This window comes from Dipodomys merriami, unplaced genomic scaffold, assembly GCF_024711535.1.
Source record: "Dipodomys merriami isolate MVZ:Mamm:240054 unplaced genomic scaffold, mDipMer1.0.p SCAF_102, whole genome shotgun sequence".
Classification (NCBI taxonomy): Eukaryota; Metazoa; Chordata; class Mammalia; order Rodentia; family Heteromyidae; genus Dipodomys; species Dipodomys merriami.
The window spans coordinates 3274551-3294210 of NW_027202294.1; the positions used below are offsets into that span (position 1 = coordinate 3274551).

At 51.4% G+C, this 19660-nt stretch overlaps 1 protein-coding gene across 1 annotated transcript; it reads left to right on the forward strand.

Moving 5' to 3' along the window:
• The first annotated feature begins 1094 nt into the window (after nucleotides 1-1094).
• Nucleotides 1095-19659, forward strand: Pdzd7 (PDZ domain containing 7). The gene is made up of 16 exons (XM_069995014.1): nucleotides 1095-1320; nucleotides 4370-4510; nucleotides 4750-4924; nucleotides 5900-6076; nucleotides 6228-6375; nucleotides 8566-8626; nucleotides 8948-9343; nucleotides 9777-9977; nucleotides 11574-11624; nucleotides 12308-12483; nucleotides 15824-15915; nucleotides 16055-16146; nucleotides 16306-16377; nucleotides 17295-17879; nucleotides 18171-18271; nucleotides 18702-19659. The coding sequence occupies exons 1-16, from the start codon at nucleotides 1095-1097 to the stop codon at nucleotides 19074-19076; spliced, it is 3069 nt and encodes a 1022-aa protein (XP_069851115.1). The 3' UTR covers nucleotides 19077-19659.
• The last annotated feature ends 1 nt before the right edge of the window (nucleotide 19660 follows it).

Genomic DNA, 19660 nt, shown 5'->3' on the forward strand with positions numbered 1-19660 from the left:
GAGCCAGGCCAGGTGACTAGCGGAGGTTCCCTGCGCCTACGAGAGGAGCTGGACAGGAGTGACTGACAGCCTCACTAGCCAATTGAAGCTCGGGGCCGCGCAGACCCGCAGCCTCACTAGCCAATTGGAGCCCACGGCCGCGCAGCACACTCCTATTCCCGCAGCCTGGGGGCGGGGTTCCTTGCTGCGGCACTGGCTCGCACGCGCGGGCGTGCAGAGCCCGCTGGTGCAGAGCAAGCCAGCAGGTGAGTGGGGTCGGCCTAAGAAGTGAGGGTCCGAAGGGTCCGCCCGGGGTGGAGGCTGCATTTCTGGGTCCCAGAGCTGCTCTAGAGGACTTGACCCCTGGTTTGGGACTGGTGGTTTGGGGGCTCTCTCCAGGAGATTATTCTGCCCCAGAGTAGGAGGGGTTCGTGCAGCCGCTTTAGAACCCGAGCCCCACGCTTGCCCTCCCCGTCTCGCCCCAATCTCGAGGAAGGGGCGGGGATGCCCTTGACTGCAGCTGTCCCAGGTCCTGAAGCCCTGGACTCTGGCTCCTACCCACATACATAGGAGAGGTGCTGCAGTAAGCTGTCCTGGCCCCTCATTTTTTCTCACCAAAGGCCCACAACAATGCTATCTCCACTCTCTCAACCTCTACAGAGAGGACTGGGGATGAAACCGAAGACTCAGCTGAGAGCAGAAATGAGGGGCGAAGTAGTACTCCCTATCCATCTTGTTTAAATGGCCCCTAAGGTTAGTGATGGTTCATGACCCTGGCAGATTCTGGCCTAAGGGTAGGAGAAGTAGGGAGCTGGGCTGGCCTAAAACATGATGAGAGAGCAGGATGCTGAAACCATGAGGAAGGGGTAGAAATTCCGAGGGCAATAAGGGCAGCATTTACACCCTCTCCCCCAACACCTGCTCTCCCTCAACACCTGCTCTCCCTGCCTAGGACTGGAGCAAATAGTCCTGAGAAGTGCAAGTGAGGAGCTCCACCTCAAGCAGTCTTCAGCCATACACCGAAGGTTCATGGAGCTCAGAGCATCAGGGATCAGGCTCTGGAGGGCTAGTAGGTTCCTTCTGGACCTGTAGGACACAGCCCCAGCCCAGCCACCATGGCCCGTGGTTTCACAGTGGGCTTTGACCCACTGGGTCCAGGAGAACTCAGCTCTGGCTCTCTAAGCTCCATCTCTTCCCGAGGCCACCTGGGCAGTGACTCAGGCTCCACCGCAACACGATACCTGCTGAGGAAGCAGCAGCGGCTGTTGAATGGGCCCCCCCGCGGAATCCGAGCCTCATCGCCCATGGGCCGTGTCATACTCATCAACTCCCCCATCGAAGGTGGGTGCAGGGTCCAGTCATTGGCTTGGGAAGGGGAAGATGGGAGACAAGGCAAAACCAGTATGGTTAGGGGAACTCAAGAGATGGGAGTCTTAGGGAAGGGAGGGCTTCTGGGAGCCCATTATTCTTCCTTATCTATCTTTGGCTCACTTCCAGGCCAGTCTTTAAGAGATTCAGGAGAGGTGGGAGGTGGAAATGTATGTGGCCTGCTAGCCCCTCAGTGAGCAAGGCAGGTATTAAGCTGACCCCCCTATCCCATGGACTCTGCCTTTCTCCAAATCCATTTATGTATGCCAATTGTGTGATCAACTTTAACTGTTAAGAGTAAGAAGGAGAGCCAGGTGCCGGTGGCGCACACCTATAATCCTAGCTACTCAGGGGGCTGAGTAGGCTGAAAAGTCTCCAGGACACTCTTCTTTTTTTTTTTTTTTTTTTTTTTTGGGTCTGGTCGTGGGGCCTGAACTCTGGGCTTGGGCGCTGTCCCTCAGCTCTTCAGGTCAAGGCTAGCGCTCTACCACTTGAGCCACGGCGCCACTCCCGGCTTTTTTCTTTTTGCTTATGTGGTGCTGAGGAATCGAACCCAGGGCCTCGAGCATGCAAGGCAAGCGCTCTACCACTGAGCCACCTTCCCAGCCCCTCCAGGACACTCTTATCTCGAATGAACCACCAGATAACTGGAAGTGGTGCTGTGGTTTAAAGTGGTAGAGCATAGCCTGGAGCAATAGAACTCAGGGACCACACCCAGGCTCTGAGTTCAAGTCCTGTGACTGACAAAAAAAAAGTCAGAAGGAAGGGTCTGATGATAGATCAATAAATGTTCGAAAGATAAGGAATTAGGAGCACTGAGGGCCAGGGAGGGAGCCCAAGGTCTGGCATTACACAACCTAAGTTTGTATGGTTGCCTGATGCTGCCATTACACACCAATTCTTTTGCCTGAACTAGTTAGGTCTTTGCAGAAGACTTAACGAGATAAGGCTTTTATCTTCACCCTTTGGAAATGCAATGTAGGAGAACTTTAGAGACCGAACAACAAAGATAGCTGGCAGTGAGAGGCAGCTGTCACCCACAAAAGTTGGAAGTGAAAAATCACAAAGCATGGCTGGGCAGCCACTTAGGAGACAGACTGGCCACAGTAACAGATGTGAGGCGCCGGGGCTGGTAAGCAGGACAGGACCTTGAATGTGTATGCGTGGGGGGGGGGGGGGGAGAAGCAGAGAGCGGGCCTGTAGGTCTGGGCTTTCTGTGGGCAGGACAAGATAAACATCTCTAGCTCCTCTCCTCTTTCTTAGCTAGCCAAGCTTCCCTGGCTAGATCCCAGACTGGACTTTTCAGGCCCTGTTCCTCAACTCTGACACAGCTGGGTATCTCTGTAGTCCCCTGCCACCCCCATCCCAGATGGTTGGAGCAAGGAGAGTATATGTTCTTGGGGCACAGACTTTTCTTCATCAACAATGTACATGCTTGCTCCCATCATCCACCATTGGGTGCCTCACCCCTGGGTTAGCAGCAAGGCACTGCTGAGGGTCACCATTGCCATGTTGGTCAGGGAGCAGAAGTTTCCAGAGGAGCTAGGAGACAGAGAGTAGAGGGGCACACCGTAGCACTACACTTGTTGGTCCAACTCTGTTAAAAGAACTGTGCCACAGGCCAGTCTCCAGTGGCTCATGCCTATAATCCTAGCTACTCAGGAGGCTGAGATCTGAGGATCTCAGTTCAAAAGCCAGCCCAGGCAGGAAAGTCCATGAGACTTTTTTTTTTGGGTCATGGGGCTTGAACTCTGGGCCTGGGTTTCTACCACTTGAGCTATGGCACCACTTTCAGTTTTTCTGGTGGTTTATTGGAGATAAGAGTGTCCCAGACTTTCTTGCCTGGGCTGGCTTTGAACCTCGATCCTCAGATCTCAGCCTCCTGAGTAGTTAGGATTACAGGTGTGAGCCTCTGGCAGGGTCCATGAGACTCTTGTCTCTAGTTAGCCACCATAAAACCAGAAGTGGCTCTGTGGCTCAAGTGATAGAGCGCTCGCCTTGAGCTAAAGAGCTGAGGGACAGCGCCCAGGCCCAGAATTCAAGCCCCCCCACTGACCAAAAAAAATAATAAAAAGTAAAAAAGAAAAAAAAAGAACTATGCCATACATACCCCCAACGCACACCCTATGTCCATATATGATGTGAGGGCTATGATTATTGGCGTGAGCATCTGGTGCCTGGCTTGACATCTAGACGTTTAAGAAAGCTTTTCCTAGCTGAGTGCCAGTAATCCTAGCTACTTAGGAGGCAGAAATCAGGGGATCACAGTTTGAAGCTAGCCTGGGCAAGAAAGTCTGCAGGACTCCAGTAAACTTACTTCGAAAAAGCCAGAAGTGGCACTGTGTTTCAAGTGGTAGAGCACTAGTCTGAGCACACAGAGGCTCAGCAACAGAGCCTAAGCCCTGAGTTCAGGCCCCAGTACCAGCAAGAAGAAGGAGGAGGAGGAAGAGGAAGAGGAGGAGGAGAAGAGGAGGAGGAGGAAGAAGAAGAAGGACTTTTCCTTATAAGATCTGTCTCCATCTTGGGCGTGGTTCTGCCCTCTATACCATAGCACTGCAGCCACTTGAAATCCAAGCTAAAGTACCTGCTCAGCTGCAAGGCAGAGTCCTGACTACCCCCACTGTACCCCACTGGATGGAAACTTGAACCTTCTTTTTTATTTATCTGATTCTCATAATTGAAAGATTTTTTTTTCCTTAGGAAAGAGAACCTGGGAAACACAGTAAACACACACACACACACACACACACACACACACACACACACACACACACACACACACACACACACACACACACACACACAAAACTTCTTGCTGTTCTAACAAGAAGAAGTTCCCATGCTTTCCATGGATCATGGTCTCAAAATCTCTTCCTATTCTGTCCCCTATTGAGGGCCTTAAGTGCTTGCTTGTATGACTGTGCCCAGTAACCCCACCTTTGCAGGGCTCAAGTTGGAGAACCCAGGGTCCTTATTGCGCAGAGTAAATATGGGGATCATACCTGTGTCCCCATCCCTACAGCCAACAGTGATGAAAGTGACATCATCCATGCAGTCCGAGTAGAGAAGAGCCCCACGGGGAGGCTGGGTTTCAGCGTGCGCGGGGGCTCTGAGCATGGCCTGGGCATCTTCGTCAGCAAAGTAGAAGAGGGGAGCAGTGCAGGTGAGTGCGGTTCCCCAGGGGAGATGCTGGTTTGAGCCCCTTTACCTCATTGGGGAGCAATGGGTCCTATGGTTAGAGGTAGGAAAAGGCCTCAGTTCTGCAGGCCTCTGCTGGGAACTGGGCCCACTGGTGGGCAGCATGGATTAAGGGACAGATCCTAGAGTTTACTCTGAGGACAAACACTTGGAAGGAGGAAGCTCAGTTTTACCCCACGGAGCTCTCTCCCACTTGTGCTACAGAGCAGGCTGGCTTGTGTGTGGGGGACAAGATCACAGAGGTGAACGGGCTGAGCCTGGAGAGTACCACGATGGGCAGTGCTGTGAAGGTTCTGACAGGCAGCAGCCGCCTGCACATGATGGTGCGACGCATGGGCCGTGTGCCGGGCATCAAATTCTCCAAGGAGAAGACCACATGGTAAGCACCCCCTGATCCTCGCCCTGGCTTTGCCCCAGGTTCCCCCCAACCCCACCCATGGTCAGAAGAGCTCTCTGTTTGTCCTGTGGGCACTGGAAACATAACATCCCTGATCTCTGTGTATGTGTGTGTGTGTGTTGTGTGTGTGTGTGTGTGTGTGTGTGTGTGTGTGTGTGTGTGCATGCTGGTACTAGGGCTTGAACTCAGGGCCTGGGTGCTATCTCTTAGCATAGTTCTGGCTTTTTGCTGGTTAACTGGAACTAAGAGTCTCATGGACTTTTCCATCCAGGCTGGCTTCAAACTGCAATCCTCAGATCTCAGCCTCCTGAGTAGCTAGGATTATAGGCATGAGCCACTGGTGCTTGGCTAAGACTTGACCTTGAAGTGAGGAAAGACTGTACCTCCCCAGTTCTTCCCCACTGCTCTCCTCTCCAGTTCTAGGGCCTGGCCTCCCTCCCACTACAACCATGCAACCTGTGCATACAGCATCTCTCTCCACTGGGACCTTGTAAGAGTCACAAGTGGGGCCGTAGGGCTAGTAGTAAAGGTAGTGTAGAATATACACTTAGCATGCTCTAGGCCCTGGGTCTATCCCAAGCAAGCAAGCAAGCAGGGAGGGAGGGAGAGAGGAAAGGATAGAGGGAAGGAAGGAAGGAAGGAAGGAAGGAAGGAAGGAAGGAAGGAAGGAAGGAAGGAAGGAAGGAAGAAGGAAGGAAGGGAGGGAGGGAGGGAGGGAGGGAAGGAGGGAGGGAGGGAAAGAAAAGAGAAAGTGAAATGGGGCCCTGTGTATTATGGCTCAATGAAAAGAGGTGATGAGGACATTTCCCCAGATTCCAAGTTTAAGTCCCACTGAAGATCCCAGGCCTTGGAGTCCTCCAAAGGCAAAGTCTGCTTTCTAACACAGCTACCAGGGCTGCTGGGAGAGGAGGTGGGGGGCTGGAGGCCTTGGCTGAGGATCCCCTGATGCTGTCCTAGGGTGGATGTGGTGAACCGGCGCCTGGTGGTGGAGAAGTGCAGTTCCACACCGTCAGACAGCAGCTCAGAGTACGGCGCACGGCGCATCGTCCACCTGTACACCACCTCTGATGACTTCTGCCTGGGCTTCAACATCCGAGGGGGCAAAGAGTTTGGCCTGGGCATCTACGTGTCTAAGTGAGGGCATGGTGAAAGGAGAGGACTGTAGGCTGAACATGGAATGCTGCATGCCTGGGGATCGGGCTCAGTCACCAGAAGGGGGCCAAGGAGCATGGCTGAGCATTCCCAGAGTCAAAGGTTTTGTCTACTGACGTCTGTCTCATTCCAGAGTGGACCATGGTGGCCTGGCTGAGGAGAATGGCATCAAAGTGGGAGACCAGGTCCTGGCAGCCAATGGTGTTAGGTTTGATGACATCAGCCATAGCCAGGCTGTGGAAGTGCTAAAGGGCCAAACGCATATCATGTTGACGATCAAGGTGAGCAGCACTGCAGGTCAGAGAAAGACCTTACTAAAAGAAGGACTTCCCAGACCACCCTGGTTCTGTTTGTTTGTTTGTTTGTGACAAGAGTCATGCCTCAGACTCAACTGTGTAGCACCCAGGCTGGCCTTGACTTCACCATTCTCCTGTCTCAGGCTCCCAAGTGCTGGGATTACAGGCATGCACCACCACACCTGACTGATTTTAGTACCTAATTATGCTCCTTGCTCTGCCATTTATGCCATTTTCCATACCCACATGGAATGGAGTGCAAGCATTGTCCTCACCCCATTTTGCAAAAGAAGAAACTGAGGCACAATAACTCAGAAACTAGTCAGTCATTCAGCTGGCTCTAGTACCCCTTCTTCTGAATGGTGCGGGCCTCTGGTTGAAAGAGCATATGTCCCAAGGGAAATGTGGACTGGTAACTGTGGCTTTGGGCAGCCTTAGAGATAGGCATTGTCATGGTATAGGGCAAGGAAGGCTGGGTGAGATACTGGATTTCAGGGAAGTGGCTAGCTTCATTGTTCATCTGGGTCTCACACTTGCCTAAGGATTGGGTGTATCTCATGCAAACTCCTTCAGGAAATGACACCTCACTCTCCCCAAGTGCTCTGCCAGCCCCTACCCTCCTTTCCTGTGCCCTCCTTTCCTTCACTCTTCTTGCCATTCAATGCCTCATCTTCTCCTTATCCCCCACACACTGCCCCTCTTTTCCACATCCATTTCTCCCTTTCCTACCTCTTGAACTGTCCCAGACTCCTCTTCACTTTCTCTTTGCCCCTCATTCATTCATTTAGTGGTACTTTTGAGCAACTACTGTGTTAGGCACTGAGGCTGCAATAGGAAACAGGCAGGCCTGTACCAAGAGAGACCAGATGCTGTTAAATGGTGGCTGATGGTCTCATGCATCAGCTGAAAGGTGGGATAGAGTCTTTTAGGACAGCCCTTGGAACTGGGTGGGTATATATAAGGGCAGGCCTCTCTGAGCCAGTGATACTTAAATTTAGATCAAGGACAGCTGAGCACTGGTGGTTCATGTCTGCAATCCTAGCTACTCAGGAGGCTAAGATCTGAGGATCACAGCTCAAAGCCAGCCTGGGCAGGAAAGTCTATGAGACTCTTATCTCCAACTAACCCACTGAAAACCAGAAGTAGTGCTGTGGCTCAAGAGTTGGAGCGCTCACCTTGAGCTGAAGAACTCATGAACAGCACCCGGCCCAGAGCTCAAGCCCCATGATTGACCAAAAAAAAAAAAAAAAAAAGATCAAGGACAAACTAGTGAGCTGGGTGCTGGTGGCTCACACCTGTAATCCTAGCTACTCAGGAGGCTGGATCACAGTTGGAAGCCAGCCCAGCAGAAAAGTTCATGAGACTCTTCTTTCCAATTAGCTAACAAAAAGTTGCAAGTAGAGCCGTGGCTAAAATGATAGAGCACCAGCCTTGAGCAAAAAAGCTAAAGGACAGTGCCCATGCCCTGAGTTCAAGGCCTATTACCAGCACTTAAAAAAAAAAAAAAAAGGCTGGGAATTTGGCTTAGTGGTAGAGTGCTTGCCTAGCATGCATGAACCCTGGGTTTGATTCCTTAGTACCACATTAACAGAAGAAGCCGGAGGTGGTGCTGTGACTCAAGTGGTAGAGGGCTAGCCCTGAGCACAGAGAGGCTCAGGGACAGAGTCCAGGTTCAAATCCCAGGACCAGCAAAAAAAAAAAACCCAAAACCAAAAAACTAGTGAAGCAGACAAGCTGAGGGAAAAGAAATAGTCAGAAGGAAGAGGAAATGCACAAGTCCTGAGGTACAATGGAACTTGGCATGTTTAGCAAGAAAATAGCCTGTGTGATTAGACATGGTAGGTTACTCCTGTCCCATCTCTCCTCTATTCTTTCTTTTTGTGTGTGTGCCGATACTGGAGCTTGAGCTGCGTCTTACATTCTCACTCAGCTTTTTTTACTCCTAGTTGACACTTTACCAATTGAACTACACATCCAGTCCAGCTTTTATCTGGCTAATTGGAGATAAAAGTCTCTCAGATTTGTCTGCCCAGGTTGGGTTTGAACTATGATCCTCAGATCTTAGCCTCCTGAGTAGCTAGGATTATAGACATGAGTCATAGATGCCTGACTTCCTTCTCTATTCTTACCCACCCTTCTCCCTTGCTCCTTTTATATCCACCATGCCCTCCCCAGGAGACGGGCCGGTACCCTGCCTACAAGGAGATGGTTTCTGAGTACTGTTGGCTGGACAGATGTAAGTGCCCCAAATCTCCAAAGATGGGAGGCGTTAAGGGTGGGGCCAAGGACAGAAATGAAGATGTGCTGAGATCTTCACACAGCCCAGGGCTATTCTCCTGGCAGATTCAGTTCCAGGCTGTTCGAGGTCTTGTCCAAGGTCTTAGGTGTTTTGCCCAGTCTCTCTCACAAGACACGGCAGAGCTGAGAAGCTCATACCATGGCTGCTACCTGAGATTCCTTCCTGTATCCCCAAGCTAGGGGTAGTCTGCAAGCCTCACAGGGCCCTGAGGAAACACCAGGCAGATGTTGAGGTGGCCCTGCCTTCCCCTCCCTGCAGTGAGCAACGGGGTGCTGCAGCAGCTGTCGCCAGCCTCTGAGAGCGGCTCCAGTGTCTCCTCCTATGCCTCCAGCGCCCCCTGCAGCTCGGGCTCCCTGCCCTCAGACTGCATGGATGTCTGCCTGGGACCTGAGGATCTGGATGGCCACAGCCCAGGCTGGGGACGGGCGGACACAGCCATGCAGACAGAGCCAGATATGGGGGGCCGCATGGAGACTTGGTGCAGCGTGCGACCCACTGTCATCCTCAGGGACACAGCCATCCGCGCTGACGGCCCCCCTCCAGCCCGTCGTCTTGACTCTGCCCTCTCAGAGTCCCCCAAGACTGCTCTGCTGCTGGCCCTCAGCCGACCCCGGCCCCCCATCACTCGATCTCAGAGCCACCTGACCCTGTGGGGTATGTGGGGATGGGGCTTCTGCTTTCTCCCCAGAAACCCCGAAAACCAAAGCTGAAGTGGTCCCAACCTTCCCTTTGCTGCTGTCTTTGGTGCAGTCCTAGCCCCAAGATATAGTCAGACCTTGCTCTGGACTCCATTTCTGGGTTCCAAACCCACCTTCAGTCTCAACCCCAGTTCTGGTCAGCTCTGGGCTCTAAAAACCAGTCCTAACTCAGTCTCTCCAGCTTGGAATGTCCATACCTATTTTCTCTTTCTCTCCCTCTCTCTTTCTCTCTTTCTCTCTGAGGGAGGGGTGGAAAGCTGGAGAAGGAACCCCCCCCCACACACACACACTCTGCTGCAGATCCTGTCTGCCCCTGTCCTCCCTGTTCTCTGCCCTTTGTCCTCCTCTGTCCACGCTCCAGCCCCCTGGGGGTTTCCTCATATCTGCAGAGGAGAAGAAGCAACGAAAGAAAGAGAAGTCATCAGGGTCCCCTGAGGAGAAAGGGGCCCTACAACGCTCCAAGACGCTGATGAACCTCTTCTTCAAGGGAGGGCGGCAGGGACGGCCAGCAGGGGATGGGCGCAAAGAGGCCTGGACACTGGACAGCGGGAGCCCCACCAAAACCCGCCCTCGCCTGGACCTGGACAAAGGTAGGCACCAAGTCCAGTAGACAGGAAAGTCCACCTGGCAGTTCCAGGTTGAAATCCTACTCTGCCTCACCACTGTACCCTGTGAGCCTCAGCTTCCTCACAGGTAAAATAGAAGCAGTACTATCTGCCTAGGAGTCATGGGAAGTGAGTTAGCAAATATGAGTCACTTAGTATCTCTTCCAGCACACAGAAGGTGCTCAGAAAAAATGTGGTCTTTGTCACCTGCCTCACCTGCCATTTTACAGCATGGGAAAGTGATAAGTTGTAGCCCAATAAGGAAGTGGACAAGCTGGGCTCAGAACCTGTGCTCTTGGTGGTGGCGGTAGTGGTAGAGTGTTTTTTGCAGACCATTTGGTTTCACATCCTCTAGCCAGAGCTCCACAGGCCTGACCAAGTTCTAGACCTATCCTTGAACAAGGTCTTTCTAGAACAGGTCCTAAGCTGAATGGCCAGCTCAGGCTGTACTTTATATATATATATATATTTTTTTTTTTCATTATCTTTTTGTTTATGTGGTACTGAAGAATTGAACCGAGGATCTCATGCATGCTAGGCAAGCACTCTACAACTAAGCCACGTTCTCAATCCAGGCTGTACTTCTGTGGGGCTTCTTCCTGAAGACCCTTACAAGAGGCCTGCCCCCCACCCCCCTCCACCCCGGCCCCGTGAGGCTCCAAGCCCAGACTAGACCAAGAGTGGATGCATTGATGCAGTACCTGTGGCAGAAACTCAAATTAGCTTTATAAAGCCCCTTTTGGCCTAGATACTGACTTAACAGTGTGGATAATATTATCAGATAGGGGTCCCTCAGGTCTTTTGGTTCCATTTTCCCATTAGGCTTGCTTCACTTTCATTCAGGCTTTGATGATGTCTATACAAGATGGCTGCCATTATTTAGCAACCCCAGAAGAGAGAAAGCTTCTCCTTAAATAGTTCCAGCTGAAGCCCCAGGACAGAAACAGCGAGAGCATCCATTGAGGTCCACCAAACTGAGCAAGCCACTATGATGTGGGTCACATATGAGGTGCTTTCACTGGCCAGTCTGGGTCCTGTGCCCACCCAGAAATTAAAGAAATCAAATCCTCAGGATACTGTTTCCCATAGGAAGAGTGGACATTGGATAGACAAAAACAAGCAGAGAGTCAGGATGTTGCTCCTCCCTGGGGTTGGGCTTTCTGAGGCTTCAAGTGACAGTCCTATGGGAGACACCTTTCCATGTGAGGGCTGGCTAGACCCTTCTTACTCCTCTCTCTTCCTGCAGCTCCTGAGGTTCTGCTCTCTCCTGGCTCTCAGCCTCCCTCTCTGGCCACTTCTTTCTCTCCTTCCAAGGCTCTTATTTGCCTCTCTATCTCCTAAAGGTAGGTACCCAAACTCAGTCCTTGGATGTAGCCCACACTACATCTTCCCTGGATCTGTAACTCTCACTGACTCCCCACTGCCTATGAATGAAGTTCCTATCGGAGCCCTCAGGGCCTGGTCTCTGGCCCCTTGTGCTGCCTACTTCCAGTCAGAACATTCTACTCCAGCCTATCCTGAGCCCAATCCCAGGCCCTACCAGACTGGGTAGCCTACAGGTGACCCTCTTCTTCTTCACAGCAGGAGGTGCAGGGCCTGTGCAGAAGTTTGTTACCTGGAGACTGAAACGTGGTAAGTCAAGCATCTCAGCCTGGTCCTTGTGACAAATGAGAGCTCCATGTTCGAGGCAGCTTAGTAGCTTTGGACTGAACTCATTTGGGGCAAACATGGTCAGGTAGAGAGGTGTGTATGAGGGCAGCTCAAAGGACTGGACTAGAAGAGGGGGTTATATACAGTCAGGGGAGTGTATTTCAGAGCTTGCATTGGGACTTCCAAAACAAGATTTCTGGGCTGTAAAGGAGCCTGTTTAGGACTCCAGTGGAGTATAACAGTAGGTTTTATTTATGTATGTATCATTTATTTATGTATTATTTGCATGTTTATGCTGATGCTACTGGGGTTAAACTCAGGGCCTCTTGCTGACACTTGGCTTTTTCACTCAAGGCTAGTACTCTTACCACTTGAGCCACACCTTCCCTTCCTGACAGTATATTTTTAGGACATACTGGCTAAGAACCCATTAAGGAACACACTGGCATGAGGTCATTGTTGGAGACTAAGCAACTGGGGTTGGCACTCCATTAGTGGGCAAGTTGCTATGGAAGTCTATGCCCAAGCTAGGATTTTGTCCAGATATCTGGGTAGGTATCTTGATTGTGGAGTCTGATTCCTAATGACAGAAGTTCCTGCCCCACCCTATCCTACCCCAACAACTCCTGGCTATTTCATCAGGCCATTTTTGCTCTGCTCCACAGATCGGGAGAAGGGCCGAGCTCTGCTCTCTACCAGGTCTGGGAGCCCCTCCATCCAGTTGCCCAGTGTAGATGAGTGGGTACAGACATGGGAGAGCCGACGGCCCCTCATTCAGGACCTAGCGAGGCGGCTGCTCACTGATGATGAAGTGCTTGCAGTCACCCGCCACTGCTCCCGGGTAAGCCTCCAGCTTGTATGCATCCTATTTCATGGTCTCTCAGATAGTATCCCCATTGCATGGTTATGCAGTCTCCTAATCTCTCACTTATTCAGGCCACTGACCAGTGCCTGGACTTAAGGCTAGGAGCAGGTAGTCAGTAAAAGCAAGATCACTCTTCTCTCTCTCTCTCTCTCTCTCTCTCTCTCTCTCTCTCTCTCTCTCTCTCTCTCTCTCTCTCTCTCTCTCTCTCTCTCTCTCTCTCTCTCTCTCTCTCTCTCTCTCTCTCACACACACACACACACACACACACACATCACACCAGACTCATTGCCAGAAAGGGGAGATCAACAATAACCTGAATCTTAATACTTCAGTGGCAAATCATACAGATGCTTCAAAAGAAAAGAGCACAAAGAATAATCCAGGATGCACACTTTAGGAGTGTCATCTGGGAAGGCCTTCCTGAGGATGTGACATTTAAGATGAGAGAATCTAGACCTACAGAGGAATGATGAGTAGAAAGAAAGCGAGTCCCTGCAGGCACCTGCCTGTGCCCTCTCTAAACCCCTAGACTTGTCCCCTTCTTCATCCTCTTCTGCTCATTGGGCAGCCAGCTAGTTCAGGCTTATGCCAGACCCCCTCTCAATTACCCAGATAAGCAATCCTATAACTCTACTACGTGTCAACCCCCAAATACCTGCCTGTTCTACTCCATACAGAACCAAAGAGCCCCAGGGAAAGATGTGAGTTAGTTTCAAAAGACTGCATAGAACTTCAGGGTGGGAACGCTTTGGGGGTGCAGCTCACCCCTTCCAGGAGAACTGGAAGGTCCTCTCTTATCCCTGTATCTTGTAGTGGGTTCCCAGTAGGGCATATGCATCTGCTTGCATGTGTGCAAATTGAGAGGTTTCAGAAAATTATGTGTGGATTCCTCCACTCCTGCCTGGCTCATGGTGGTGCTGAATGTCTATCTGTATGTTGTATGCATTGGCAATAAGTGCAGGAGTGTGTCCATGTATTGCCACATAAAGCCTAAGATGATTATTCATGATTTCGTTTACTAAGGCCTACTTCACAGCATAGTTGCCAATGGAGTCAGTTTATGTTGAGGAGGGAGGCGGTATGGGCTCTGAACTAATCTTGGGATGTGTCATGGCTCCAGTGAACCTGCAAGTTTGAGCTTTGGCCACTAGGTGGGGCTCTGTGTCTGTTTCTTTGGCCAGTGCTTGAACTGCACTCTCATCTCTGCCCCTCCAGTTCTCAGACCACCACCATGTCCTCTCTCTGTGTTCTCCATATCACCTTTCTGCTCTACATGCTGTCCAAGCCTGATCCAACCACCACCCTCAACATCCTCTGGGATAGAGCCCTACTGCATGAATGTGCAGACCTGAGCTCTTTATTCTCTGAACTTTACACAGGCACCACATCAGCAATTACAGACTACCTTTCAGATCACTTTATACTCCCCATCCACCTCCCAATTCCTTATTAGGTAGAATAGAGTACAAGTTGCTTTCCCTCATGTTCAAGGCCCTTCCTCATGTGACTCCCCAAACTGCTAACTTTCCCTTTCCCTGTAGTCTTCTCATGTTGGCTACAGAGTTACAAACTTGTTTTAGGGCTATTAGTCACATAGTGTGCACACAACACATGGCCTATGGCCATGTGACCCTACTCATTATTCCATGGAACATTTTCTTCCTAACACCCATGCTCTTCCCTGTATTGATCTTGGAAATAAAGTCACTGACTCCAAGAAGTCTACTCTGATTTTCTACCCTCTTCTGAAATTACCACATTCCCCCATTGCCATGGTTTGCAGTTCACTGCTGTGAGTGGCTCCCCTGCCTCTCATTCCCACATCTGAGACAAACTCTTTATTATTGTGTCCTCACTGCATTTAGTGGATACTGAATGTATGCTTGTGGACTTGAAGGATGTATGCTAGTTCTATGCAACATGTCTCTCCAGACAAAAAATACACATACATATGTATAATACATATATGTATGCTATCTATGTGTGTGAATCCTGTAACTTTGTGTGCAGTTTAGAGCCACATACATAGTTTATATTTTATTTATCTCCAAATATTTCTCAGTGACTCACTCTGACCACCAAGAGCATGCCCTGTGTCTATGCCCAGAAGAAATGGTCTGTGTGCATGTCCCTGAATTTGTCTCCCTCTTACCACCAGAGGGCGGTGTACTGTCCAAGTAGAGTGGTTCAGTGTTTTAGTTCCTGGGATATGTATGAATCCAGGCCGTGCCAGGCGGAGGTTGTTGACTAGTGAGGCTTTCTGTAGAGCACTCTTCCCCAAGGTTTCCATTCCAGCTCAGAACAAAGACTGAGACTTCCAGGCCTAGAGCCTAATATTAGGTTTGGTTTCCTTCTGTCTGGGGAATGGAGATGGGGAGGGGAGTCCAGTCCTGGTGCATGCTTTTCTAAGATCAGAGCAGGTGAAAGTCAGATGTATTGGGTTCCTCATCCTAATCTGTATGACTTTTTTTTGGCGAGGCGGGGGTATTGGTACTGGGGCTTTTTTTTTTTTTTTTTTTTTTTTTTTTTTTTGTCGGTCGTGGGGCTTGAACTCTGGGCCTGGGCGTTGTCCCTCAGCTCTTCAGCTCAAGGCGAGTGCTCTACCACTTGAGCTACAGCGCCACTTCCAGTTTTCTGGTGGTTTATTGGAGATAGGAGTCTCACGGTCTTTCTTGCCCGGGCTGGCTTTGAACCGCGATCCTCAGATCTCAGCCTCCTGAGTAGCTAGGATTACAGGCGTGAGCCACCAGCGCCCGGCATGGTACTGGGGCTTTAACTCAAGACCTCAAGCTCACAGTTGGTGCTGTACCACTTGAGCCACAGCTCATCTTCTGGCTTTTTGCTGGTTAATTGGTGATAAGACTCTCACAAACTTTCCTGCTCTGTCTGGCTTTGAACTTTGGCCCTTACACCTCAGCCTCCTTGGTAGCTAGAATTACAAGCTTGAGTCACCAGCAGCTGGCACAAAGGCCTTTCTGACCCTTAGTTTTCTCATCAATAAAACAGGAAGTTAATTTTGTCTCTCAGGGTGGCTGCTGACTAAGAGGTCCTATTTAAAAAAAAAAAAAAAAAAAAGCTTGGAAAGGTGTCTGCCCCCCAAGCTGTTGTTGCTGTTGCTATTTATTACAGATCTACTGTATTACTACCATGATTATTTCATGCTTCCAGAAGGTCACCAAGATAAGAACATCCTGTGGCCCCTGGATTGGATGGGGAGGGCTGGATGGGTTCCAGGACACGCAGGGGGCCCTGGCCTTTCTTCTCCCCTGGCTCTGGATCTCTCACTGCTGTGTGACTGTGATGCCTCTATCCACAGTACGTGCATGAGGGTGGTGTAGAGGATCTCGTGAGGCCCCTGCTGGCCATCCTAGACAGGCCTGAGAAGCTGCTGCTGCTGAGGGACATCAGGTAAGGAGGGGCTTGAGGGGCGGGCTCAGGGACAGGAAGGGGATTCCTGATACCTCCCCCAACATCCCCAGGGCTGAAGCTCCTCCTGATACCTCCAGAACTGAGCCCTGGTCAGCCTGCATCCCTTGCCTTCCCCCAGGAGTGTAGTGGCCCCCACGGACCTGGGCCGCTTTGACAGCATGGTGATGCCTGTGGAGTTGGAGGCTTTTGAGGCTCTCAAGAACAGGGCAGGTTAGTAGCTGGGGACAGTTCTAGATCCTGAGCTCTGAGCCAGGAGTAGAGAGGGAAGGTCTCATGAGAGAGGGCAGCAGAATCTGTGAGCCTCTTAATAGGCCCACAGGGAGCTGGTGAGGTGTGCCTGGCCTCTGACCTACTCTCCTCTCCAACCAGTGTGGCCTCCTGCTTTGAGACCAGCTCGGCAAGACACACCGCCCAAGCGTCATCTCATCACCCCTGTGCCTGGTCAGTCAGAGTCCTAGAGCCCAGGGAGGGGATCCAACCTTGGGGATACTAGGACAAAAGAGAACAAGCACCTATCCCTACCCCCGACATGAGGTCTTCAAAGGTACACTGAGAGTTCCCTAGGTTCCCTAGAGAATAGCAGTGTGCCCCAGAACCACTGTTACATCTCATCACCACCTCTACTATTTCTTCTAAGTGTTTTAAACTCACTTCCTTTTAAAATCTACTCTCTCAGATATGTCAAAGTAGAACTAAGGTAGGTGCTGGTGCCTCATGCCTGTAATCCTAGCTATTGAGGCTGAGATCTGAGGATTGCAGTTCAAAGCCAGCCTGGGCAGGGAAGTCCATAAAACTCTGATCTCCAATAAACTACCAAAAAAAAAAAGCAGGAAGTGGAGCTGTGGCTCAAGTGGTAGAGCACTAACCTTGAGCAAAAAAAGCTCAAGGACAATACCCAGGCCATGAGTTTAAGCCCCAGGACAGGCACAAAAAAAAAAAAAAAGTAGGGGGCTGGGAAGGTGGCTCAGTGGTAGAGCACTTGCCTTGCATGCATGAGGTCCTGGGTTCGCTTCCTCAGCACTACATAAGCAGAAAAAGCCAGAAGTGGCGCTGTGGCTCAAGTGGTAGAGCACTAGCCTTGAGCTGAAGAGCTGAGGGACAGCGCCCAGGCCCAGAGTTCAGGCCCCACAACTGACAAAAATAAAGTAGAACTATATGACAGTGTAAGATTCTATTATAACCCCTGGGCTTCGTCTACCTTCTCCAGTAGGCAGTGTCCTTTCTTTATTGCAATAGGCCTGAGGAAACCAGGCCTCACTGTCACAAACCCTAGCCCCACACCAACCACAGCAAGACTAGAAAGTAGTCTGGGCTGGGAGTTGAAGAGGGGGCCACCTGACCTTGGCCCTGTTTCCCAGACAGCCGTGGAGGTTTCTATCTTCTACCTGTGAATGGCGTCTCAGAGGATGACGGAGAGCTGAGGGACAGGCTGGGGGACCTCAAGGTTTCTCTGAGCACCTCTGCCCCCCGCCACCATCACAAAGGAATCCCTCCTTTACAAGATGTGCCAGTAGATGCCTTCACCTCAAGCCGAAGTGCACGCACACCTCCTCCTCAGCCACCCCCAGTGGCACCCCGGCCCCCAAGGCCTAATTGGCTGTTGACAGAACCTGTGAGCCAAGAGGACCCTCAGCAGAGCCAGGGCCAGGCCCCAGCACAGAGTTGTAGCCGCAACCATAGCCGGGGTCGAGGCAAATCTCCAGGGCGTAGGCGCTCCCCCTCCCCAGCACCCATTTCCAACTCCAGCGCAGTCAATGGGCGCTATCACAAGCCTCGGAAGGCTCGGTCCCCCCTACCACGACCTCTGGATGGGCAGTCAGTCAAGATGGGGGCCAGACCAGGCCCCTCAGAAAATGGAACTGGGGGGACTGAGGCAGAGGCCGCAAAGGCCCCTATTGGGCAGCTGAGGACCGTCACGCTGTCAAAGATGAAGCAGTCCTTAGGTAAGTCCAGATGGAGCTGGGTGGGGAAGGGTGGATTCCTGGGTCTAGGTGAGGTTGGGCTTGATCTCAAGTCTGAGCCCAGGAAAACAAATCTGGGGGGTACTAGCTGGGGGCGGGGAATCTAGATTTGGAGAAGGTTGGGATTTAGAAGATTTGGGAGCTGAGACGGAACAGTAACAAAAATGCAGGGTTTGGAATATATTGTGGGCCCTGAACTTGGGTATGACATCCTAGGATTCTCCAGGAACTCAGAACTTTGGGGTGTGTCACTGTGCTTTTGGTCATCCCCAGGCATCAGCATTTCTGGAGGCATTGAGTCCAAGGTGCAGCCTATGGTGAAGATAGAGAAGATCTTCCCAGGGGGCGCTGCCTTCCTCAGTGGGGCCCTGCAGGTGGGTGAAGCTCCAGGCCACTTCCTAACTAAACCCCAGAGTTGGAAGTCTGGCTGGGTGTAGGGCTGCTCCTTGCTCACCTTCCAGCCAGACATGTTCAGGCATAGGACTAGTTGTGGGAGGTGGCTTGGGGGTACTGGGGTCAGTATGAGTAGGATGAGCAGGCCTAGAGGAGAATCTGTCCCCTGTGCTAGCCTGGGCCTGAGGACGGCCCATCCTGTTCCACCTCTTAGCCCTAGGGGACAAAGGGCCATTGTCTGTGCCCCACCCTGCCCCCATCAGATCCAGGCACAAAAGTCCTATTGTCCATCTCCTGCATTCAGAAGGGGGAGGAGTGATTTAGCTGGTGGAGGTGAGAGGCCACCCGTGAAGGTTTGGTGTTAAGTGGTGAAGATGAGAAAGGAGAACAGATTATCTCACCCTATTCCAGGCTGGCTTAGAGCTTGTGGCAGTGGATGGAGAGAGCCTGGAACAGGTAACGCACCAGAGAGCGGTGGACACCATCCGTCGGGCTTATCGAAACAAGGCTCGAGAGCCCATGGAATTTGTGGTCAGGGTACCTGGAGCTGGCCTGCTGCCCTTACCTTCTGACCCATCAGCCATCACTGATCGGTGCCTTCCAGACCATTCCTCTGCACAAGGATCCCTTGATGCTGCTCTACTTCCCCTCCAGCTCCCAGAAGCTCCTGGAAATGACCAGACTGAGGCCAGGCTCCTAAAGATTCCCAGCCCAGTCCCTTCTCCAACTCTTCACACTAACCCCAGCCTCAACCCACTCAAGGATTCCCATGACGTTTCCCACTGACCTGATCATCCCACCAATCCTAGGTCAACCTGCTGTCTACAGATTTTTTTCCTGTGAATCTCCCGGGGACTGAGGCACTGCCCAGACTTGGCATGCCCTGCCTATCTGGAGCTCTACACTGGTAGCTCAGATCTTCCCACTTTCTTTCTTCACAGTTGTCTGGCTCTGCCCTTTCAAGATAAGCTTGCTTGGTGTCCCTGAACAATGTGCTAGCCGGCAATCTGTGTCAACTGTACTCCTTGCTCCCCAAACGTTTAAGATAAGAAGGGGCTGAGAAATCTAAGGTCTGGAGGCTTCTCATGGTGTCTCTCCCACTCTCCCATTGAAACAAAAGATTCAGAGCCTTCAAGGGGTCCACACATGCAGCCCCAAGCAGTATTCAATGTGTGGGATGATGGAAAACTTTTCTAGTTCTTCAAACACAGAGAAATAATTCATATTGTGGTTCACTAGACCTCAGACTTTGAGGTCATTGGTCCTCTCATCATCCTCCTTCACCCTCCCTCCCCTCCCCCCCGCCACATTCAAAAGGGAACAAACAAAGGGGTGGAGATCTAACAGACCACCAGATGTTTACCCAGATG